General features: G+C 40.9%; 2 protein-coding genes across 3 annotated transcripts; one reads left to right on the top strand and one right to left on the bottom strand.

Annotated features, from left to right (window-relative positions):
• Positions 1 to 7,827: 7,827 nt before the first annotated feature.
• On the bottom strand, positions 7,828 to 11,963 carry foxq2 (forkhead box Q2). 2 transcript variants are annotated; one of them, XM_027290345.1, is made up of 3 exons: positions 11,638 to 11,963; positions 8,735 to 9,120; positions 7,828 to 8,244 (listed from the first exon to the last, which is right to left on the bottom strand). In XM_027290345.1, the coding sequence occupies exons 2-3, from the start codon at positions 9,056 to 9,058 to the stop codon at positions 7,870 to 7,872; spliced, it is 699 nt and encodes a 232-aa protein (XP_027146146.1). In that variant the 5' UTR covers positions 9,059 to 9,120; positions 11,638 to 11,963; the 3' UTR covers positions 7,828 to 7,869. The 2 variants fall into 2 exon arrangements, with proteins under 2 accessions (XP_027146146.1, XP_019125791.2); XM_019270246.2 differs by lacking the exon at positions 11,638 to 11,963 and having other exon boundaries at positions 8,735 to 10,160.
• A 36-nt stretch (positions 11,964 to 11,999) lies between these two features.
• Positions 12,000 to 21,177, top strand: pias4a (protein inhibitor of activated STAT, 4a). Its single transcript, XM_019269610.2, has 11 exons — positions 12,000 to 12,128; positions 14,021 to 14,402; positions 14,494 to 14,578; positions 14,678 to 14,719; positions 14,888 to 14,978; positions 15,170 to 15,298; positions 16,413 to 16,518; positions 16,712 to 16,785; positions 16,925 to 17,085; positions 17,965 to 18,116; positions 18,222 to 21,177. Exons 1-11 carry the CDS (start codon positions 12,102 to 12,104, stop codon positions 18,494 to 18,496), a joined length of 1,524 nt encoding a protein of 507 aa, XP_019125155.1. The 5' UTR covers positions 12,000 to 12,101; the 3' UTR covers positions 18,497 to 21,177.
• The last annotated feature ends 1,428 nt before the right edge of the window (positions 21,178 to 22,605 follow it).

Genomic DNA, 22,605 nt, shown 5'->3' with positions numbered 1-22,605 from the left:
CACAGGTGCCAAAAACTGCAGTTCCTCGAACGACCACTTGAGGCTGGCTACAGAATGAGTGAATCTCCATAAGCAGTACTGTACTCAGTGTGATTTTTTCACCCCTTCAAATTATATTAATACTTAAAGTTGTACATAATTAACAACAGGATGCTTTGATTGACAGGAGGGCGGCGTTACAGATGGCTTGTTTGAGCACCCAGGCTTCATTCAGCCCATCTCAGGTCATTGACACCATTTGCTGCCATGCAACATGCCACTGCGCATCAATTTGGAAGCCGTTCATTCATACACATTCGATGGTGCAGCATTTGTGAACAATTTAGGGTTCAGTATCTTGCCCAAGGACACTTGGTCATGCATGTTAGAGGAGTCGGGGATGGAACCACCAATCATCTGCAGATGACTCACTCTGTCTCCCACAGCCGCTATACAGCGTGTGGAACCACAGAAGTGATGATAGAAAATCAAATGCAAGTTTACAAAACCAAACCAAGTCAAGTCAAAAAACAACATAACACAACTGGAGTTACTGTACGCAGGGCACATCCACTGCTGTACATAAAAAGGCCAGTAAGACTTTAACATACAATGAGAACAAGGCTATGTGCTTTATAAATAAAGTTTGAGATGTTAGCGCTATATATAGTCGGTTGGTAGTATATTGTCTCACAAGGTTTTAATGTGCTGGTTCACTCAAAAACTGTGGTGCTACTGTGTGTAACAATGGAGATCATTTTGGTTTTGAGGTATCCACTTACTATAAAAAGAACCATCCCTCTAAGACTGTGTATCAGCTGTTGTGTAGATGGTGAAGTGCATTTTAAAGAGACGTTCATGCAAAACCAAAAATGATTTGGCAGTAATTAAAGGCACATCTTAAAGTGTCCATGAGCACCAAATTTATGTCACTAATGTAAGTCACTAAGACTAAATGGCAAATGAATGTAGTGAAATGAAATGTTGATTTTTTTTCATTTAGATTTTTCTAAATTGTAATTTTCCAGTGCTGTGAACGCCACAAACTTGTAGTATTTTCTGTTGTTTTGGTGTTTGAAATAGGACGTCTTTCACCTCCGTATTCCAGTCTGTGGAATTTTCTGTTCAGCTGCTGTAATTCTCGCCGTTTGTGTTGCTTATTTATGTGTCAGCCAAAATTTAAACAAATAAAGCCAAAGCCATCTCTCTCAGATAGATACCAGTAGAGCTGAGCAGGAGAGATTGCTTTTTTGAATACTGGGTGAACTGACCCTTTAAAGCTGCACTAAACCAACCAAATCAGATCAAATCCAACAAAACTCAACAATGGTTCACATTGCTTAACCAAATCTAATTCTCTGCAAAGAAAAGCAAACTATGACAAACCAGAACCAAAATGTAAACCAGTGTCGCAGAGCCAATACGAAAATGACTTTTTTGAGCTAGTCCATGTGTCGATCAACGATGTTTGACAAAACGACGATTACATATTCTGCTTACTGTCTTCTCAAGCCCTGAATCAATCAGAAGAAGATTAGAAGAATATACTTGAGCTCTGTGTCCTGGTTGATGGTCACACAGATGGAGAAAGCCTGACTGAAGCAGTATGTTAGTGTGTGTGTGTGTGTGTGAGTGACAATGTATGTCAGTGTGTGTTCTGTCGTTTGTATGTTGCACTACACCACCTGACAGGTGCAAAGCCCTGTGGGATGGCACTGTTGTATCTTACACTTGGCTGAACATATACAGCACATCAGAGGTGTAACAAATCCATTCCTGGCTGCCAGAACCTTTCAGAGAGTTTCTGTGCCTGTGAACAACACATCTTCAGGTTTCCACACCTCAGAGCTGATGTGTGTCTGACACACAGACACACACACATGAAATTCAGCCACAAACAGAAGTGTGTGTGACTGTGAGAGGGAGATTTGTGGAAGACTGTGTAGACGAATCAGCGGCGTGTGCATGTGTGTGCGTTTCTGTGTGAAGCATCCGTGTCTCAATGGCGTCTTTAGAGTGGTTAATCAGAGGAGAGGTTGAGGAGAGTGTCAGAGTGTCAGGCTGGCTCCGGTGAAGAGTCCTCGAGCCCTCTCTTTTTCTGTGTTGACACCTCTTAACCTCAGTCTATCATCTCTCACACTCACACACTCCACTTCTATTGACACTCGCTACCCCGCAGCTCTCCAAAGACCCGAGGAGAATCCACTACAGTGATTGTCCGTGTGAGGGGAGCCTCGGAGCATCCAGGAGAAGAAAGGATTATATAATGCGCCGACATACAGAACAACAAGATGTGAGTGGATTTGTTGGTTGTTTGATTTTTTTTCCTGACATTTCTGGATGGATAAAAGAGAGAAAAAAACAATAACAGACAGGATGATAGATCAACAACCTGAACAAATCTGTCAGACCTTGGCAGAAAATGCTGAATCTTCACTTGCATCAATTTGTAAATTAATCTCTCCTTCTTTGTCTTCTCACACCAGGAAGTGTATAGGACCACTGTCACTGGCTAGTGTAAGTGGGGTCAGATGCCTGGGGTCAACTGAGAAGAGGTCAAAGGTCATAGAGCAGTGGGTCTTGTTAAAATACCTTTTAGCCTCCTTCAGGGATATTATGTAATGGCTCTGGGAATAGGTTAGGTTCCAGGTTGACTGTTTTGTGGTGGAGACCGGATGATATATGTGTTCTGCTTTATGCCAGATGTATATTCATTACCCTTTTTAAAAAATCAGGATGCAAAGGAAGTGTTGGGAGGTCAAGAGGGGTCACATGTAAGAGGTCACACATACATGTTTTTCCTGGAGTATCTTTGTTTTAGAAGATGCATCCTCCAGGAAATGATCATCTCCTATAGCTCCTCTGAGGATTTTCTCAGCTTGCGTACTAAAACAAAAGGCTTTTCTCTGCGTTGCTAATTAAAATCTTCAGAAGCTCTTCTTTGTAAAAACATGTTTTTTTCCTCTTGGATTGTTACTCACCCTGAAGAGCTTTGCAAAAAAAAAAGAAAAACTGGGTTGTTGTTGATCAATATATTGGAGACATTTGAATATCAATACAATGAGCGTGCAGTCTTCAATCTTAATTTTTAATATGGTGATAATAAGTGTATTAATTTTCATAACTTTCATTCAATAGCCTTGGAATATGAGCGATGGTGGCCCATTTTTGCACGCCGAATATGCATCTCTCTCCTCTGTGTTGCCATTGATCACTCCTGTGCAGTTTCTCCCCCTCGCTTTGTCCTCCAGTCTCTCCCTCTTTCCTTCCCTTCACACCACTGCACTGTAAAATTCATCCTTATTCCCCATTTCAGCAGGCTAACTGTGCGCACTACCTTTTATCAGTCCAGAACTGTTAAATTAATAAATTGATATTGACGAGCTATCAGCCGGGGGGATAAATTATTTGGGAGCAAAAGGCTAGGGTCACATGACTTTTAGTACCCACGATTCTGTAATTATTCCCCATGAGAAGAACCACAGTGTGGTGCATTGCCCCGCACCCCCCTACAAATGAACAAACATGCACATGCACACACACACACCCACCCTATCACATGAAGAACTATAAATATCCTCCCATACAGTGGATTGCAGGGGCCATGGGAATACTGATGATCATTACTGCTATCATAACCGTCATGATACAGGATGTTAGCCTGCTGGAGATTACGTTTTATCATCACCATTTACACAAAACTGAAACCTCGAATGTGTAGCAGCGCTGAATGCAAATTATACAATATTGAGCCTTGCATTGCTTCGAGCAAAGCGGCTACCTGCTAAGGTTCAATGTGGGATGAACCTCCTGCAGCTGATGGTCTTCTCTCTGTAGCAAATGCAAATGAGAGGTGCAAACTGGGAGGGAGGTGAGCGCTGCAGATGAAGGGGGCAGCGAGCGTGTCAGAGTGCCAATCATGCAAGTGCTCTTGTTGCCCTCCGGCCATCGCTGACCTTTTGACCCTGGCCATGGCCTAAATGTCAAAGGTCACCAACCAGGGTCAGTGCAGACCCTGGTCAGGGATGCATCACCATGGCAACACTCTGCTCACTATAAGAGGAGACCATGGGGGGGATGTTTTGCATTCTGTATGCTGAAATCATGCACAGGCAAACACAAACACACCAGGTTGAGCAGCGCATCTGTGCGAGTCAAGGTACCCCCAACTGGTTTCCAGTGAACTAACAACACATCTGGGCAAAATTCAAAGAAGCCTGACGTGAACACCGGTTTGCCACATTCGCATTAATTATTCAGCCTGCTACCTATAGGCCATATTTCATCGGACAGATGAATGTACAACCCTGCTTTTCTGCTCCATTAGAGAGGTCAAAGTGTCACTTGAAAGGTAAGAAGAAGAAATCTTGGATTTATTATGTTAATGAGTTATACCAAAAATACTCGCATAGTATTTGAGATATAGACTAACCTACATTGCACTAAGGATAAATAATATATCATACGCTACATATCTTATTTCTGACGTTGGTTAAATTATATAAAAAAATAAACTTTGCCACGTGAAACAGTGCTGGAAATATTCGCTTGCACCTTGCGTCATCTAGTGGTGGGATCAGTCCTCTTCCTCGGTGCTGCTGCTGCTCTGCTCCTCGGTTTCGGTGAAAAAGAGAAGGGAGGGGAGAGAAAAAAAAACACCCCACTAGTCTGCTTTTGTCTCCGGGGAGCTCCGGTCGATGCCTCGTCCCACCATATGTCTGATCGCAGCTGCCAATCAACAGGTCAACGCGACCCCGGGGAGGCAGACACTGGTGGGGAGAGATCAAACAGTGGACCTCGGGGATGACAGATGCAGATGGGGAAAAAAAGGCAATAAAACATTGCTTCAAAGATGGCAACGGTGCACTAGGAGGCAAATTATTGTTAACAGTAATCTGCAGAATAGCGCCTCGCATTCTGATCGATTGACTATTATGGAGCCTTTGAAGCCGAGGTAACGCCAGGCTATTGTTCATGGTGGGACACAACCAGAAAATAGCAGCTGGTTTTGGTTCAACTATAGCGCTTTCTAAGCCTTAAATACTACTTACTTCTATGCAATCATGTTTTCTAATAGACTTGCAATTTGGACTCCTCCAGGTTTAGGGCCTATTGAGAGTTATTCTTAAGTTGCAGTGCTGAGAAAAAAAAGACAAATAATTAAGTGAATAAAGTCAAACAAAGAGTACATTTCTTTTTTTTTTCTTTCTTTTTTTTTAAATCACGTGGTTGTCCATTAGGAAATCTAATGTTTTATAGATGCTTCTTTCCTTTATGTTTATTATTTATATTATCAAGTTTGTTGTATTTTTAATACATACACAGTGTTTATCACTCTCTTTTCACAACGTATATCTAAAATACAGTGCAACGTTGTTAAGTTAAACTAAATCAAAATTTTAAAAAAGATAGTGCTGAACCACAAATCAAGATTTCATTGAACTATTTCTCTAAAAAAAACACAGCTGAATAGTAGCTGAAACACACAATACTCAAAGATGATTTATTATTTCAGAGCTCTGCAGCTCTAACTGTCCATCAGGTTTAAAATCAGGTCTAGATATCAGCCACATCAATTAATAATTAAAAGGATGTGGTTTTGTGGGGTTTAAAGTGTGCTTGGAGACATGCAAAAAATCATTTAGACCGTGCAAAAATCCACAGATTTCAATCTGTGTTAAATGTTCTTTTAAATTATTTTCAAATGCATTTCTTCAAGAATTCATGGAGGCTGTTTTTCAGGGAATAAAGGCTATGGATTAAAATATAAACTGTAGTTTATAAGAGCTTTATCTCAAGTTATTTGTGTAACTGTAATTTGTGTAACCAGCTATAACCAATGTCACAGACGCAGAGATGCTATAGATTACAGTTATTTGGTTAATTCATTTTTAAAAAGGAGTTTACGTAAATCATCTCTACAGTCCTACTAATGCGTTACATATATTACACACAATATAAGCTACAAGCTGAGAACCAAGGCAACCCTTTCCTTTTTTCCTGTGTATCTCTTTGATCTATTTCCTCATGCACGGTTCAGGCTTCATCCTTTGCTGTGTGAACTGTTGTATGTTGAGTCCAAATCAATGAGATCTGTGTAAGCTAAGGGGGAATCAGATGCTAGAATGCGGCTGTAAATGTATTGTATTGAAACACGGCCATAATGTTTCATCGCCATCTTAGCCACCAGGACTGATCTTCTTACCTCACTCTCTGCTAATCAGGAACAAATCTTTGTGCCTTAATCTACGGCCGTCTGCATGACCCATCTCATTAGATTAACAGAATGACATGCACGTATGAACACACGCAGAGCTCATGACCTCAATCTTATTCTCCTAGAAAGGTAGTTCATTATAATTTTGTTAGTTGAACATAAATGATGTTGGTTTTTCTTTATGTATTTTTTTTTATTTGAGTTGCTGACATATTATTTTATATTTATACAAAAAAGCACATCACTCATATCACACACTAATTTGGGTATTTGAACAAATGTGTGTGTGTACAGTGTTCTTCTGCAAGTGTTTTAGGAGCTGTATGTGTGTGAAATGTAACTCTTGCTTGTGTTTGCATGCTGTGTGTGTGTGTGTGTGTGTGTGTGTGTGTGTGTGTGTGTGTACAACAAACATATGCAACCAAATTAAAGCCTTAAAGCTGGTGAATTGAAGAGGATTTGATGCAGAGAGCAATTCATGGGAATTAAGCAAATTAGGACTCCAATTAGCTGCTGACATTGAATAGGAAGATTTGGTGAACAAAAATTAATTAGATGGATTTGTCATTGTTCTAATGAGCATCCCCAGAAAATAACTTGTGAATAACACACACACACACACACACACACACACACACACACACACTCTTGCTCTCTCTTAAGCTTTAGCCTTCTGACATATTATTGTCTGCTTAGAATTTAATTTCATGTCAAATATTGCCTTATTCAAATATTCAATAATTTGCAAATAAGAAGCCCACATGAGCTGAGACAAACAAACTTCAGAAAAGTCAATGTATGACCTAATCCTCTTAGGCTGGAGCACCGTGGATGTAAATGCCAACCTTTGCAAGTCAGAGAGGAATTTCACTATTGATGTGAGAGCCGGACAGGTAAAAATTGACTTGATTCTTATTATGGCAATATTTTGAAGTCATCTTATAACTGAAGTGCTTTAGAGCTTAGATCTTAAGGAGTCCTTTATTTGAAAAAAAAAAAAATCACATAAATTGATCTTAACAATAAAATACTGTACTGTATTCATTTTGATGGTAAACTTAAGTAAATCTTTCATTACTTCAGTAGCTGCCCTGACTTATTCTTCTTCTTAACAAATACAGAATCCCTAAAAAAAAAGCCCTCCCACCTCTCTCCAATAAATCAGCTTTATCCTATCTCTCCCTCCCTCCCTCTCTCCCTGCCTCCTTCCCTTTCCTCTGCTCCCTTCATCCCTGACCTCCCGTGGTCTCCCTCTTTCTGCAACAGCGGTTACGGATTACACTGTGTGATAAGCTTCCCATTTCTTGAAACTATTTGGGATTGCTCAGATTATCTGGCCTCATATCCTTGGGAGTCGGCTTTGGAAAGCCCGATTTTAGTGTCTTAAGGCAGAAGATTTTGCATCCCGACAGCTTTGACTAATTAGCATCTAACACCGGGTGGTATTTTAGCACTGGGCTCACTTTTAGTACTATCTGCACGCACAGACAAGTGTGTACACACACACACACACACACACACAACACATCTGAGGGAGCTGATTAAAAACAAATCAAGGTGTTGAATTCAATATGATTTAATCAGATTATAACAAAACATTCAGAATACAAATGAAAGAAGTGCAGCTTTATATGATTCAAAAATACCTTTTAAAAAATACAAACGCTTCACTCTCAGGGTACAGGGGCACGCAGGCGCGGGTGAAGCCCCACTTGAGGCTGCACGCTGGACCATGGCCAGTAGAGTCTGGGTGCCAAGCAGGACAGAGGAAGTGTTTGGACCTGAGGGCAGCACCAATAGGTTGTTCTGTGGGGCCGGGCAAGGACAGGGTGGTAAGGGGAGCTGATGGAGGGAAGTGGGAACTGTCCTGCTATCCTGCGAACTCTGCGTCGTGCCCGCCGGCAGTGGTAGTCCCCGTTTAAAAAGTTCTGGTAGTTTGAGGGGTGAATTGCCCAGAAGTGGCCTTTACCGTTTTCGCTGCGGCCTGCTTTGATGAAGCAATCGTTCAGGGACAAGTTGTGACGCACGCTGTTTCTCCAGTTTTTATCCTGTTGGAGCAAAAAAAAGGAATATGATTAAAACCTGAGAACTAAGAAAACACAGGTGGCTGTTAAGTATCCCTGATCTTATATAGCTGTATATGATCATAGTAAGACAAAACACCTTGAGTTCCCTCTTCGGCACATCAAACCAGTGATCATCTTTAATCCACTAGGATACGTCCAATCTGTTGTTGCACCTGGCAAAAGCATTTTGCAACCTAGCAACAGGATTACTTTATTTGTGAATTTGCCAACAAGAAGATCATCTAGTTTTCCTGCAAGCACCTAATTGCTTAACCACTCAGACAGATTACTTGTGCCAAGTGCGTTTGCTTCACTTGTGAAATTGGCTGCCATGTTATTTTTCAGCGACTGAATGAAACACGCTTTCTCACGATCTGTGAAAATAGATCACCTTTATCATAGTTTTTACTTGACATTATAGACCAATTTGACTGTGCCACAGCTCTCTGTCTATCTGTCTTCCAGATCATACCTTACTCTTGAAGTACGGGTAGTGGTCCATGATCCACTGGTAGATGTCACATAGCAGCAGTTTCTTCCCCTCCGATGCCAGGATTGCCTTGGAGATGAGCGCAATGTACGACTGGTTGGGTTTGTCTGCAGACTTCTCTGGACTGTTGCCGATAGATCTGGTGGTTGTCACTTCCTCCTCCCCCTCCTCTTGTTGCTCTTCATCCCCCTCCTCTTCTTTGACTTTCCTTTCTTCGGTCTCAGCCTCTGACCTCTGTAGCTGCTTCTCCTGTATCGCAGAGTGAATCTCCACCTCTTTGGGTTTAGGATTCTGATGATTTAGCATGTTGTCCACTGTCTGCTCGGCTGTACGACTTCCTGTCGCTTCTTCTTTAGAACCTTTGACTCCTTTATTGAATAGAAGGTAGTCGATAGTGAAGCTCAGTCCCAGCCTTACTCTGCCGCCTGTACAGCTACTTCTGTGCTCCATTGTCATCTCTGAATTAAGATATCTCAGACTCATTACACAGGTTTTAGCGGTTCCTAACTGTTTGTTGAAGAAGATGAAAAATGAAAAGTGTGTCTTCCAAGAGTCTTTCACAGCATGTCTGGTATGGCAGGACCTTTCTAAAACTGAACACCCCTTGATTCTTCGAAGTATTTGTGGTGACAAGATCACAGATAAAGATGAGCCTCTCAACTGTCGCTAACCTCAACACACTCACGAACAACACACTCCTGTGGAAACAACGTCAGTCTATAAGACTGAATGCGGCTACTTTATTTAGGAACAAATTTTAATTAAACGTTTCTGCCTCTCTGATAAACCCGATGAACCAGACTACTTTCTCAATATCCAACAGCCTTTTTTGCTCCTGAATCGAAGAGGTGTGCTTCGCGGTTTGGGAGGTGACTCTATTTATATGACTGTGAATTTATCCCTCACAGAAAGGGGCAAAGAAGGCACAGGGGAGGTCCAGGTAGGGGGTCTTAATTGAGGCCGATTATTTTTATTAACCTAAGCAAATCTTTGTAATTACGGGAGATTAAACACTCAAGATTTAGTACGACATGGTGTGCAGAGGATGGATGCTGTGGAATTGAAGGCCTTTTAGATACCAGTGTTATCCTGTTAATGTTGTTTTGTCTGCGTAGATGCTGTCCAAAGAATTACTTCAAATACTAAAGAGCAGTAATTAATGGGTCAAATTCAACGTCTTGGAGACAATACACATACAGTTGAGTCTCTTTCTTTGGATAGAGCACGACTATACTGTGAAGACACAAATCAAATGAATGAATACTCTGTTCTTAACATGTCTCTGTCTTTCATATACCAAACAGTATAAACATATAAGTGTTACAGTCTTTCTACTTGTGATCTTCAATATATTTTAAGATCCATCTCAGAGACCAAAACTGAAATGCTTCTGCACTACTACACTGTTTTCTATGTTTTTTAAACTGTGTGATGGACATTGTATTGGCTAATTGTTGACTGTGACTGTGATGATGTTTTTAATGCCAATGATGAATTTCTATGGTTTTAGTGAAAATAAAGTCATGCCAATGATGAATTTCTATGGTTTTAGTGAAAATAAAGTCAGTTTATGGTATATTTATGGTATGATACACAGGTCAAATATCAACAGCACAAGTACACAAAGTTGAAAAACAAAACAAAAAAAACATTTGAATAATTAAAATGTGTACCAGTTTTTACAATGAAGAAAAGCCATGGATCTTTAAATGTTTTGTACCAATTATGAGGTTCACTAAAGCAACCTATCAATTTTCCTATGGGGATTAATAAAGTACTTCTGATTCTGATTCTGAATCCATCTTAAAACAGTGTTATGAAACCACTTGAAGCCCCATGTTTGAGACTTCATCTAGTGCCTCAGTAAATCTGTAACACACTTTCAGGGTGTGAAAGCTGCAGGGTATGCAGTGTTACATCAAATAGAATTAATCAATGTTTTATTTCCATGTTTTATATCTGGTATCTGAAACAAATAAATATCTGTTTTTAACCATGTCCGTGTACCTTTGTATTTGTGTCTTTAACATGAGCCATCCTCACAATAATCCAGATAACAGGTAATAAAGTATCTAAAGAAGACTCAGTTTTAGTGAGGAAATGAATTAAATTACAGTCAGGTCAAACCATGGACCATGTTGCCCTCTTCTGTTTAAATAATAGAACATGTTATACATGCATAAAAGGACACTACACATCCTTTATAGTAGCAAGCTTTTGCATTGTAGCTATATTAATATATATGTTACAGATAAATGCAGACCCAAATACAGTAGACAGTAGCCTAAAGACAATACAGGTTACTATTCGTAATATTACTTCATATTGCTTTAATTGGTAGAACATAAGTCTACATGAAAATTAATATAGCTAAGTATAAGGAAGTATAGTGCTCTCTTCTATATATATACACACATATATCTACATATATAGGTGGACAGGTGTATTAAGATAACTAAATTCTATATTTCCTATATCCTATGCAGGCCTTTTTTATTTAGAAATCCTAATCATGGATGATCTTTTTCATCAAGCAGCACAGTGGCAAAGCCAGCTCTCCTGAATACACAGCATTGTTTTATTGACGTTTCACATCCAAGTAAAGCCAAACAAAACACACCATGTTATTACATGATACTGCAATTCCTTCAATTGATTTTTGTGTTTCCATGAGGCTATTCTTTGCCACATATGAGGGGCTTTTTGGAAAAGCAGGGCTGGATCACCACAGGGAGCATACATGTGTTCTTACCAGACTTATTTCCATTTTACTTTAAAGTGTGGCACAGCATGGCATTTGTGTTTTGGATGGGGGATGACTAGTCTACACTTTAAGTGTAACTCCATGTCGTTAATTAGACATTTTAATTCAATTATGAGCATACCTCAGACAAAGCATCAGCTCCACATCTCATGGCTTGGGCGCTGAACCCGGAGTGGATTTTTTTGCTCGGACGGGACTTGAAGGGACCATGCGACCCGGTCCACTTGACGACCCCATGCTTTACACCAACGTTGAATTTAAACAGTTTTCAAGACACGCGTTCACAACATCTCAATACTATAAAACCGAAACATCTCGGGGTGTCAGAATACAATCAAACTGGGTAACATTTATGGACACCGAGGCCTGTTTTTGAAAATCAGACCTGTCTCTTAGTGTTTTTAAAAAAGTTGCACTGTGACTTTAAAAAACGGCGCTCCCGCCTATTTCATGTGTAGCCCTTCGGCTTGCGGTTAAAGCCGCGCCGTGATTGGCCGGAGCCGCACGTCAATCAAAGCGGCCCCCGCGTCTCATTGGTGAAAGACTAGCCGTCGTCTCCGACTCTCGCGGTACTGCTGCACGAAGATGGCGGCCGAACTGGTGGAAGCGATGGCAAGTAGAGCTCGGCTAGCTTCGGTTTGACGGGAGACGGGCGCGGGAGTGTGATTTCAAACCCAAAACCCGGTCGTGGGGAAGCTGGGGGTGCTTTGTGTGGATATAGCTAAGAGTCTGTGCTCTCACAAATGTGTCGGGTTACATTCACGACGAAACAGACGAGCCGTTTTTTTTCTAGTAGCTAACGCAGCTAGCCTCGTTAACCAGGCAAGTGCGTTGCTGTGAGCTAGCATCACGCTGGAAGAGAAGACACACCGAAAATGAATGATGTGACCGTGACAAAAAAACAAAAAAACACTCGCTGCTAACACGCTGCCCAGGGGGCACGTTGCTATGTGATTGTTGTTTGACACACAGTGATGTCTGTCTGTAGTGAAGCCGGTTAGTTTGTGGAGCTGTGCACCTGTCAAAAGGTCCAGTTGCCATGATTGAATACCGACAGCCCAGCCCGCTTAGCGCAGGCTCACACTGCTGTGTTTTAAGAGAGGCTGTAAAGAAACTGCTTCACTGACTTGATGGCTGCTTCTTTATTTTTGTTGTTGTTGTTGTTCATCGGATGCCTGTTAGACAGCCGCGTTATTGTGGAGATTTCCATCTAGACACAAAGCAGCGAGCAGCAGCAGCACTGCTCCAACAATGTCAGACAAAGCTAAAGCATGCTACACGGCTCAGGCTCTGCTTCACCTCCACAGGCACATACTTTGTGTTAATCAAACATCCTCATGTATGTTTTTATCACATGTGTACAAATCTAGTGCTGCTAATCGAAATGTAGACCGACTACTTTTATTATTTTTTTTTATTTTTAGACCTGCGTGATGTTAATTAAAGGTTAAGGCCTTTTCATTCAGAGTAAACAAATGTGCTTGTTATGATTTCTCTTCTGTGATGTCACGACCGGATAAACAAGTTCATCCGTGAAAATGACATTTTGACACAGCAGTGAATGCTCAGCTTGATTTGAGCATCAGGAATGTTTAAAGTGTATTTTTTTTTAAATATTTGAAGTGCATTCTACCTCACAGATTTACATATAAACATCACACAAGGCAAACCTGTTTATTTTTGTAGTAAAGATCCAAACTATAGGTTTTGACACACTCTTTTTTTTTAGTTGCTCTTGAAACTAAACATAGTGCAAGGTGACAGACACGGCCTGTGCACTTGAAAATGACTGAATGAATGCAGAGGTGCAGTCATACATTTTAAGTTTGTTTGTTTGTTGAAAGAATAAGACAATGAAAACCGAGATGCAATCGATCAGATTGAAGACCAGTGTGACTTCTTACTATATCCGGCTACTTACGAGGCAGGTTCAAGTCTCCGTAGGATTAAAGTGACCAAGAACAGAAGCTAATATTGGTATAAGGCACAATTATGTCACGTTAAATGTCACATATAAAGTCTAGATTAATGCCAGGAGCCTGTCATGGGTGAACCTGTGATAAGGAAAGCATTCCCAGAAGGAATTGAATTATTGGATTTATTTTTATGTTTGTTTTTGTTGTTGTTTCCCCAGATAGAGCATGTTTATGTCTTAATGCATTCACTGAAGAAATTCATAGAATAAATATATAAAAACCTTGTGTCATGCAGGTTTTTCACAGTAAGTGATGCCTTTAGAAAATCTGTAAATAGCTTTTAAGAGCTCGAACAGTTTAAGAAAGAAAAAATATGCTTGAAGTTAGAGGCAAAACTATTTACTACCACGATGATAATGGCTTTGGATTCAGTTCAAGTACAATAGTGATATATCAGTATGCCTTGGATTGCTCTAAAAATGAGTCTGGACTTGAAATTCATGGCATTGTCACTCAGTCTTTACCTGTTTATAAACTTTGTTTCCTCTGTGTCGTGTTTCTCATCTTTTTGTCCTGTCCTCCCTCTAGAACATGGTCAAAAGTTTCCGGGTCTCAGACCTGCAGACGCTGCTGGCCTCAATGGGCCGCAGCAAAAGTGGGCTGAAACAGGACCTGGTGGGGCGTGCACTGCGGCTAGTGCAGACTGAATACAGCCCAGAGCTCCTGAAGAACGTCAGACAGCTCTACGAGTCGCGCTTCCCCAAAACATCTGGCTGGCTTGCGGCACGGCGTCCGGAGAGCGTCTCAGTTGCCTATTCATCCCTCAGCTCCTCCCCCACTGCCACCTCTCAGGGCGCAGACTACCTCAACGGCATTTCCAAACCCATCCCCACGCCTGCACCAGAAGTCAAGCTGGTGCCACTGCCCTTCTACCAAACATTGGAGACACTGTTGCCACCAACAGAGCTAAGTGAGTGTATATTTAGTTTGATGTTTTGTAGAAATGTTCAATCATATACCGTGCTGTTTTTGTGATGGATTTTCTCTACACATATTTACAGTTGCCCAGAACAATGAGAAACTGCAGGACAGTCAGTGCATATTTGAGTTAACACCGAATCAAGCAGACCAGATCAGAAATGCAAGGTAAGGACAATAAAAAAAAATCAGAATTGTTAACATTAGCTCTATTTACAAACTGTAACTAACTTACATTTTAACTGTGTGACCTTTTTACTCTCTCAGTGAGCTTCGTCCAGGAATCAGATCTATCCAAGTGGTTCTTAGGTAAGTTCACACTCCTTCTGATGTTCTTGTAAAAGTCTATTTATAAGTATATGAATCATTCATCTGAACAGTCAGGTTCTGAAGTATTCGAAAAATGATGTCTAAGCATGCTGATGAGCTATACTGTCACACATTCTTATGATGAAAAGCATTCTCTCTTCGTTGCAGACTCTGTTACACAGACTCCATTGGCGTTCAGGAAGACCAGTATCCTCCTAACATTGCTGTCAAAGTCAACCAGTCCTACTGTCACGTGCCGGTGAGTTGCTTCACTTCACGGAAACGAGACACACCTTCACATTACAAACATGACTTAAGCCGTTTGTTTTCAAATACAGGCAGAGAGTTACTGGTTTAGGTTTGAGGAGACTTGCCACCTGGTCACAGCCAATCTAATGTCATTATTATTTACTATCAATTGTTCACATATTTCTCTGTGTGTCTTTACAGGGCTATTACCCATCGAATAAGCCTGGTGTTGAACCCCGTCGTCCTTGTCGTCCTGTAAACATCACTCCCTGGTTGCATCTCTCCAACGCCACCAACAGAGTCACTGTCACCTGGGGAAACTTTGGCAAGGTCAGAATATGATGCTGAGTCTCTTATTTTGGTGTAGCTCAGGGCCATGGTAGCGTCTTACACTCAGGAAATCTGTCTAGTTTCAAGAGGCAGGTTCTGTAAAGTTGGGTCATGTAGTTCTTTGAGTGTGTCTTGTGCACGGTACAACTGAAACGGAAAGCTTGAGAGGGCGAAGAGCTGAACTACTTCAACTACCGTCTCAACAATCGACTGTTGTCACCACAATTCTGATCCAGATAAGCGGCTGATGAAATCACTTTTCCTGTCAGCACCCTCTTCTTCAGGGATGTTGTGTAAACTAATTAGGCATGAACCCGTTTTGTTAACTTTTTTTTTTTTTTGGTGCATTAATACAGGAATCATTCATTAAACTTGCCTGACAGCTGAATAGCTCTGCATTGAAAAAAAATGTAGCCTGCATCACAACTCTAGTTGTTTTGTTTTAAAAAAAATTTTTTAAAGAAAAATAAAATGTTCTATAGTGTCTTTGTAAATCTGTTCTCGGAGGAAAGTTTGTACAGCCTCCTTATTTCCATAAAATGCTCAAAATCCTGCAGTTGAACAACACTACTTCACTTTAGTGTATTACACCTGAGAAATGTTGCTGACTTACAGACTCAGCAACCATTTCTTGGTTTGTTTGGTGTGTAACACAGGAATTAAGAATTGATTGCTCAGCATACTTAATCAATGAAAGTCCATAACCTTTTGGTTGGCACACAAGTGCAAGTTGTGGGTATTTCAGTCCATTAAAATCTAAGATTTTGATCGACTGAAAGCATAGAGGATTAAAAAGCTTAAAACGTACTATCACTCTTAAGGGAATGCTAACAAAAAATCCAGCAGAGGGTTACGACTCTTTAACAGAACGAATTTGCTGTTTTCATAAGATGTATGATGCTTAATAAATGACCCATATAATGTAAGAGGATATCTTGCAGTAAACGGTATAATAACCAGCCCGAGTGTTTTCTCTTACCATAATAAATCGTGTGTTCATGTGTTTTTGTTTCTTTAAGCGGTTTTGAGGTTTGCTTTGTGTGTATGCCCTGTTTTAGATTGGCAGCTTTTTTTGAAATAAGTGCTCACAACCTGTAAATGTTTGTGTTTTCAGCGGTACTCTGTGGCAGTGTATTTAGTGAGGGTTTTCACTGCGGCGGACCTCTTCAGCCAACTCAAACACTGCTCTGTTGAGAGCGCAGAACACTGTCGTGAACGCAGTAGGTGTTACTTACATGTTCTGTTTTTATTTTTGCAAATGTGACTTTGATATCCTGCGAATGGATTCTCTAGAAATTGCTGTCTCAACCTTTTTGTTAACGCTGTTTTGACTGGATGTCATTCACATGTTTTAATATATCGTCTGAAACTATAATGATACTTCATGATATTTTGTCTCTACTTTATCTACAGTCCAAGACAAACTACGATTTGATCCAGAAAGTGAAATTGCAACCACAGGCCTGCGAGTTTCTCTCATCTGTCCAGTGAGTACACCTTCATGATAATCATCGTCGTCCTGCATCATTTCCAATTCAATTCTTCTGCAGTATCAAAGGCAAATTTCATAAATTCTTCTACGAAGCACGATGACTTTAACATGCGTCTCCCTCTCCCTCTTTCCAGTTGGTGAAGATGCGGCTCGGTGTGCCATGTCGAGTTTTAACTTGTGCTCATCTCCAGTGTTTCGACGCCGTCTTCTTCCTGCAGATGAATGAGAAGAAGCCCACATGGACTTGCCCCGTCTGTGACAAGCCCGCTCCCTTTGAGCTGCTCACTATTGATGGGTAAGCAGACAGAAGCATGCTCCGACTCGTCCCACCCCTGCCGCGCCAGATTACTTTCAATAAACGCTGAAAATTTACACTTTGTGTAATTTTAGCCCTGTGTGTTATGAAGCCAACACTTGGGAAAACTGATTCAAGCTGCACAGATGTTGGGGCATTTTTAAGGACAAGTTGAACCATGCACCATGACTATTTTAACCTTTGAACGGCATGAGAGCATGAGAGGTTCTTTCTATTTCTATTTCTACACCTGATTTCAGTTTCTGTTCCAAAATCTTTGATCCTGTAAATTGGCTTGTTTGTTGACTTTATGAGCTACTTGAAGTAACACAGCTATAATTTAGAGAACCATGTGATTGTGGGACTCTAGAAGGCTCAACACATTATTTTTTCACAGTACTGAGCGCTGCAAGTGACTCTCAAGACACTGACAGCCATTTGTTACCACTGTAAAGTAGTGAGCGAGGCTCTATGTGTTAAAATGTATGTCTATAATCGGTCGGTGAGGACTGCATTTAAACACTTTCTCTTGTTTTGTTTTCTGGTATTTTGTAGGACAAACGCAGATGAGCCTGCAGTCGATTTTATCAGATAAATTCATGATAAAATATTTTAATCCACAATCCTTTGGGCGTGTAGTTTCCTGCAATTGTCATAGACACTCCCTTACTTTCACAAAGACTGAAAGCATTGTTAAACTTTGGCTTTGAGGTATATTTGCATTCCTTCAATTAAACTTGCGTGAAAGTCCGTACTTTAACTGATGACTCTAGCTTTCAGTTTGAGCAGACTAAATGTTGAAAAAGTTGAGGGTTCAAGCTGGTTCTGTTTGATTTTCTTCTTCGTGTGAGGCGTCTCTAACAGCAATGTGTCTTGCAGGCTGCTATCTGAGATTCTGAAAGAGACGAGTGAGGACATCGAGGAGATTGAGTACTTAACCGACGGCTCCTGGCGACCCATCAGAGATGAGAAGGAGAGGGACAGGGAAAGAGAACGCAGCAACACACCAGAGTATCCTGTTGTTGATATATGTACGTGTGAATTGAACCTCTTGTTCTCAATGTGTGGATTTTTCTTTTTCCGTGCATTAGTTTCCTAGTGTGACTCTGTTTATAAAACAGCCTTTTTGTCTGCAGACATTCCTGAAGCAAACGGTCATTCACCGGCCCACAGCAGCACCAGCCTGACGGGCAAATCCGGAACCAGTTCCGTGGGGATGGCAGGAGTCACAGGAGGACCTGCTGTGACGCCGGCGGGAGGTGCAGTGGTAGATCTGACTCTTGACTCCTCCTCTGAGGAGGAAGGTGGCGGGGCAGGAGGAGACAGCGAGGACACTGAGGACAGCGCTGACAGTCCTGCCCCAAAGAGGGGCCGATACAACTACGACAAGGACCTGGTCACTGCCTACTGACCCCGCAGCTCTGTCCCCTCATAGACTGACACACACACACAGACAGAGAGGCAGGGGGCTTAAAAACTCGAAGACAGGAACACAGTAATCCACTAGATGCAACAACCCTCCCTTATGCCCAAACGTCAGAGCCTTTCAGCAGCTCTGGTTTAAATCCAGACAAAATAAACACACTCAAACACGCACTGTTAGTGAATCTTCAATCTAGAGTGATTAGGATTCTTCTTTGTACTGTACACCACTGGAAGCAACTCTTTTCGGCCAACCATCACCTTGCAGTGAATATCTGTACCGTCCTGCCTCTACCGTCGACTAAAAAGACTCAATGGATCGAGCACCCCACCATCACCACCACCCCTTACTCCTTTCTCTCCAGACTATTCCCTCTCCACCACCGCATCTCTTCTTTGTATTTGACTTGGAATTACAGGCTCTTTTAGCCATGGCCGTTCAATGTTTGCATCTCTGATTTTTTGTTTTTGTTTTTGTTTTTTGTGGTCACATTTGTGACGAACAGGCAAGTTGAAAATGGAGGCTCCTCAGTAGTTTTTGGTAAAAGGTCAAAAACAACTAATGTAACAGAGCATGAATCATTTGGGGGAGAACGAGGCAGAGATATCCGGAGTGTGATGCAAATTTAAACCTCCCATTGTGTTAGTATTTCTTTGTTCAGAGAATTAATTCAAAGCTTGAAAGGGTTTTTTCAGGAATTTATCCTTTTAATTATGAAAGGGCAGAACACAATACTGGCCTCAATGTGTGACGCTTTCCATTTTTATTTTGTCCTTAGATAAAGAGAACCTACCTCAGTCATAAAAAAAACTTAGCAGACTGACCAGAGACTAGCTTAGAAAGCTGCGAAGGACAGAAGAATTGATGAGTCTTTCTGAAGCCAATTTTACACTGGAGATTGTTTTCCTACATTTTTTTTTTTGTTGTTTTTGTTTTAATTTTATCGTTCCATGTAGCTCTGTTCCCTCTGCAGCAACAAAATCTTTTGAAGGCCGAGTTAGCTCGTGGGTAACCGAGCTTAACTGTAGGTGTCGGTGATGCAAAAAGTTGCGAGTGAAACTGTGCCACACTCTTTTAAGGGGGTGATATATCGGCATTGCATATGGAAGTAACTCATCACAATAATAACTGTATGGCATGCTGTGCCAAAGCAGATGTATTTTAAGAATTTGATGACAGGATATGGTTACAAGATTTTGGTGCCTTTTTTTTTTTCTTTCTCTCTTTCGTTTTTTGTTGTTGTTGTTGAGTGGTGAAGATTGGAGTCTGTTGTTTTAAGGCTAGTTGAGCTAGCCATCAGATGAGACCCCGGTCTGAGAGAAGGTGTTTTATTTCATTTAGGATTCTTCCTTAGATGGTTGGGTTGTTGTTGTTTTTTTTTCCAGTAGGCGAAATGGACAGAGAAGCAGAAACAAATCTGTGGTAAAGGACAGTTATGGAATAGAAGTGCTGCCATCCTTTTTGCTCCACATTTTGGTCTCCTTTTTCTGGAAGTATCATATTTATTTAATTGCTTCACATCCTCTTAACAGTTGTTTGTCATACGTCTACGTAATCTTTGACTGTGGTTCTGTACAGATGGGAGTTATTAGTTGCAGAAAACAGGACACGTCTGCTGTGGTTTTTGAGTGTTAAGTTGTAATTGGTCAGTGCTCATGGCTGTGCTGTTGATGAACACTCCTTTTCTTTTTCCTCCGAAAGAATCCAGCCTGGGTCAAAGCAGCATTCAGACTACTTTGCTGCAGTGGGTTCAACATGTCTGACACAACGAAACTTAATGAAGTGTCAATAAGTGCAACCCCACCAAGCTTAAAGTCATTGATTGGATTACAAATGGTCCTGTCTGGAATGAGTGGAGCTGCTCCAACAATCCCCCTCGGCCTCCTTTCAATGTAGATAAGGTCACATCTATTTGCTGGAATAGAATTGGACATTAATTGCTACATGCAGTAGGCTTACAACTAATATTCCTCTGCACCTGCACTCGTATTGTCAGTATGTGATGGCTGCTCCTCAGATACGGATCCTCGGGCTGCATGTAGGTTTGTCTGCAAGAAGACCATCGACGTTCGTTTGAAGGTGAGAAAAGGTTGTTGCTGTGTCGCTAGAGCTGTTTGCACTTTCATCTGATATTTCATCCCACGTTTATGGCTTATTTATTTTGAAGCCATCATGTAGTGAGTATTAATCAAGGATCCCTGGCGGTTGCGATCATTTCTCCTCGACCATCTTATGTACGGGAGTCAGAAAAAAATGTGAAATTAGAAGAGCAGCGGTCTCACTCCGCTGTGAGAAAAACAGTAGTGGTTCAGATTAGTTCTGCATTGTACGTTTCCCTCTCTCATCATCCCTTTGTTGCGGTTTGATCGGCACGGAATCAGTTTTGTTTTTTTTTCTTCTACCTTGCTCAAATGCACAGAGAAATGACATTTACACATCGATTCGGGGCCCTCGCTGTTGTAAGTGCATCCTGATAGGGTTGATGATTGAAAAAGTAGGCCGAGTCAAATCTGGTCTTCCATTTTTCTCCTTCCTTTGACACTTTGACAAAACAAAATCAATATACTGATGAAAAATATGTTTGATAGTCCACACAAAATTGATTGATGGCACTTTGCCTGTAATACATCAGAGTGTGTCCCCGAAGCAGATCTTATGTATAAGATTTGTTTTGAAGCAAAATAATGTAAAGAACTCTAATACTTGCCTTGAACGAGGCAGTTTTTATTTGTAACTGCTATACATATAAAAATGACTTTGTTCATTTGTTGATAGGTATAGGAAGTCATTATTTGAACGGATCTCTTGAACTTTTCTTTGCCTTATGGTTAAAGATGAGAGGTGGTGCAGGTTGCTTCTGTGGAACTGAGCCAGATAAGTTTGTGTTTGGGAGCTGGAGTGAGCTGAGGGTCTGGTCTTTTTGTAGTGGCATCTCTTCTTCTTATAATAATGCATAAGGTAGCATGGGCAGAGGCTTACAATCCATGATGTAAATGTTTTGTGTGTTCTTTTTTTTTTTTTTTATATGTTCATATTAAAAGACAATAAAATTTAAATAATATTTTATTAAGCCTTGAATCGCCTCCAGCTGTTCCGATAGGCAAACAGACAATAAGAAGCTGTTGAGGGCAGCAGCAGCACCTGAAGCTGATGCCACAGAGGACTGGGAGGACTGGTTGAGGTGGAATTTATGTCCTGTACCAAATTCTCAGATCTGGGGACACATTTGATGCCTGTTGAGGATTTAAAAACTGTACAATTTAAAATGATCGTATTCTAACAGCTGTTATTGACGTGTGGAATTAATTAAAATCAGTTCTTAAAAACATGTCTGCCATTGTTTTATTTTGAAAATTGTATGTATTCAGCCACATGGACAACTATTAATGACAGAAACAAATGCATCACATCTTTTTTTTTTTCCAGCAGGTGATCCTAGAAACATCTTGTCGAAATGTAATCTTATGCGATACTGAGTCACTTAAGAGTCTTTTTGGGGATTTATCTCAACTCCGCTGTGTTGAGTTGAAGATTCTGTCTCATATCGGGCAACCTTTACATGCATGAAAGGTCCCTCGCTGTACTTGAACTACTGTGTGATCAGGACCTTGGAGAAAAAAAAAACATGTCTGGTATCAAAGTGCTTTCTATTTTTATTGGGTAGCACTGAATAACTAAGATGGTTGTGCTGTCACTGCTGTCAGTCTGGATCAACTGTAGGATGACTGCACAAAGCTCTGTGCAATTGGCAGTCTGTATTCATGCAAAGTTCTTGTGAAATATATGAATCATTACCCCCTTTTTTAAAATTATTTTGTCTGTGGTTAGCACTGTTGCTTCACAGCATGATGGTTTCCTGGTTAGAAATCTTTCTGTGTGGAGTTTGTGCAGTTGCATAGATTAATTGGTGACTCTAAAGTGCCTATAGGTGTGAGTGCCTTTTTTCTCTCTATGTGCCCTTTGATGAACTGGCGTCTTGTCCAGGGTTCACCCTGCCTGTCACTTAAAGTCAGCTGGCATAGGCTCCAGCCCCCAACGACCCTGATGACAATAAACGGTTACAGAAAATGAATGGATCTTACACATAAAGTGGAAAT

This window comes from Larimichthys crocea, chromosome XVII (genome assembly GCF_000972845.2).
Source record: "Larimichthys crocea isolate SSNF chromosome XVII, L_crocea_2.0, whole genome shotgun sequence".
NCBI classification, from domain to species: Eukaryota; Metazoa; Chordata; class Actinopteri; family Sciaenidae; genus Larimichthys; species Larimichthys crocea.
This window is presented reverse-complemented; position numbering and strand designations above follow the sequence as displayed.

What these genes read in the sequence shown, in the direction of transcription:
- foxq2 (XM_019270246.2), bottom strand. Translation starts at nt 9,235, where the DNA reads ATGAGTCTGAGATATCTTAATTCAGAGATGACAATGGAGCACAGAAGT. An exon ending in ACCCGTACTTCAAGAGTAAG is followed by an intron (nt 8,245 to 8,734) that starts GTATGATCTGGA and finishes TTGCTCCAACAG; the next exon opens with GATAAAAACTGGAGAAACAG.
- pias4a (XM_019269610.2), top strand. Translation starts at nt 12,102, where the DNA reads ATGGCGGCCGAACTGGTGGAAGCGATG. An exon ending in CCGAACTGGTGGAAGCGATG is followed by an intron (nt 12,129 to 14,020) that starts GCAAGTAGAGCT and finishes TCCTCCCTCTAG; the next exon opens with AACATGGTCAAAAGTTTCCG. An exon ending in AGTCCTACTGTCACGTGCCG is followed by an intron (nt 14,979 to 15,169) that starts GTGAGTTGCTTC and finishes GTGTCTTTACAG; the next exon opens with GGCTATTACCCATCGAATAA.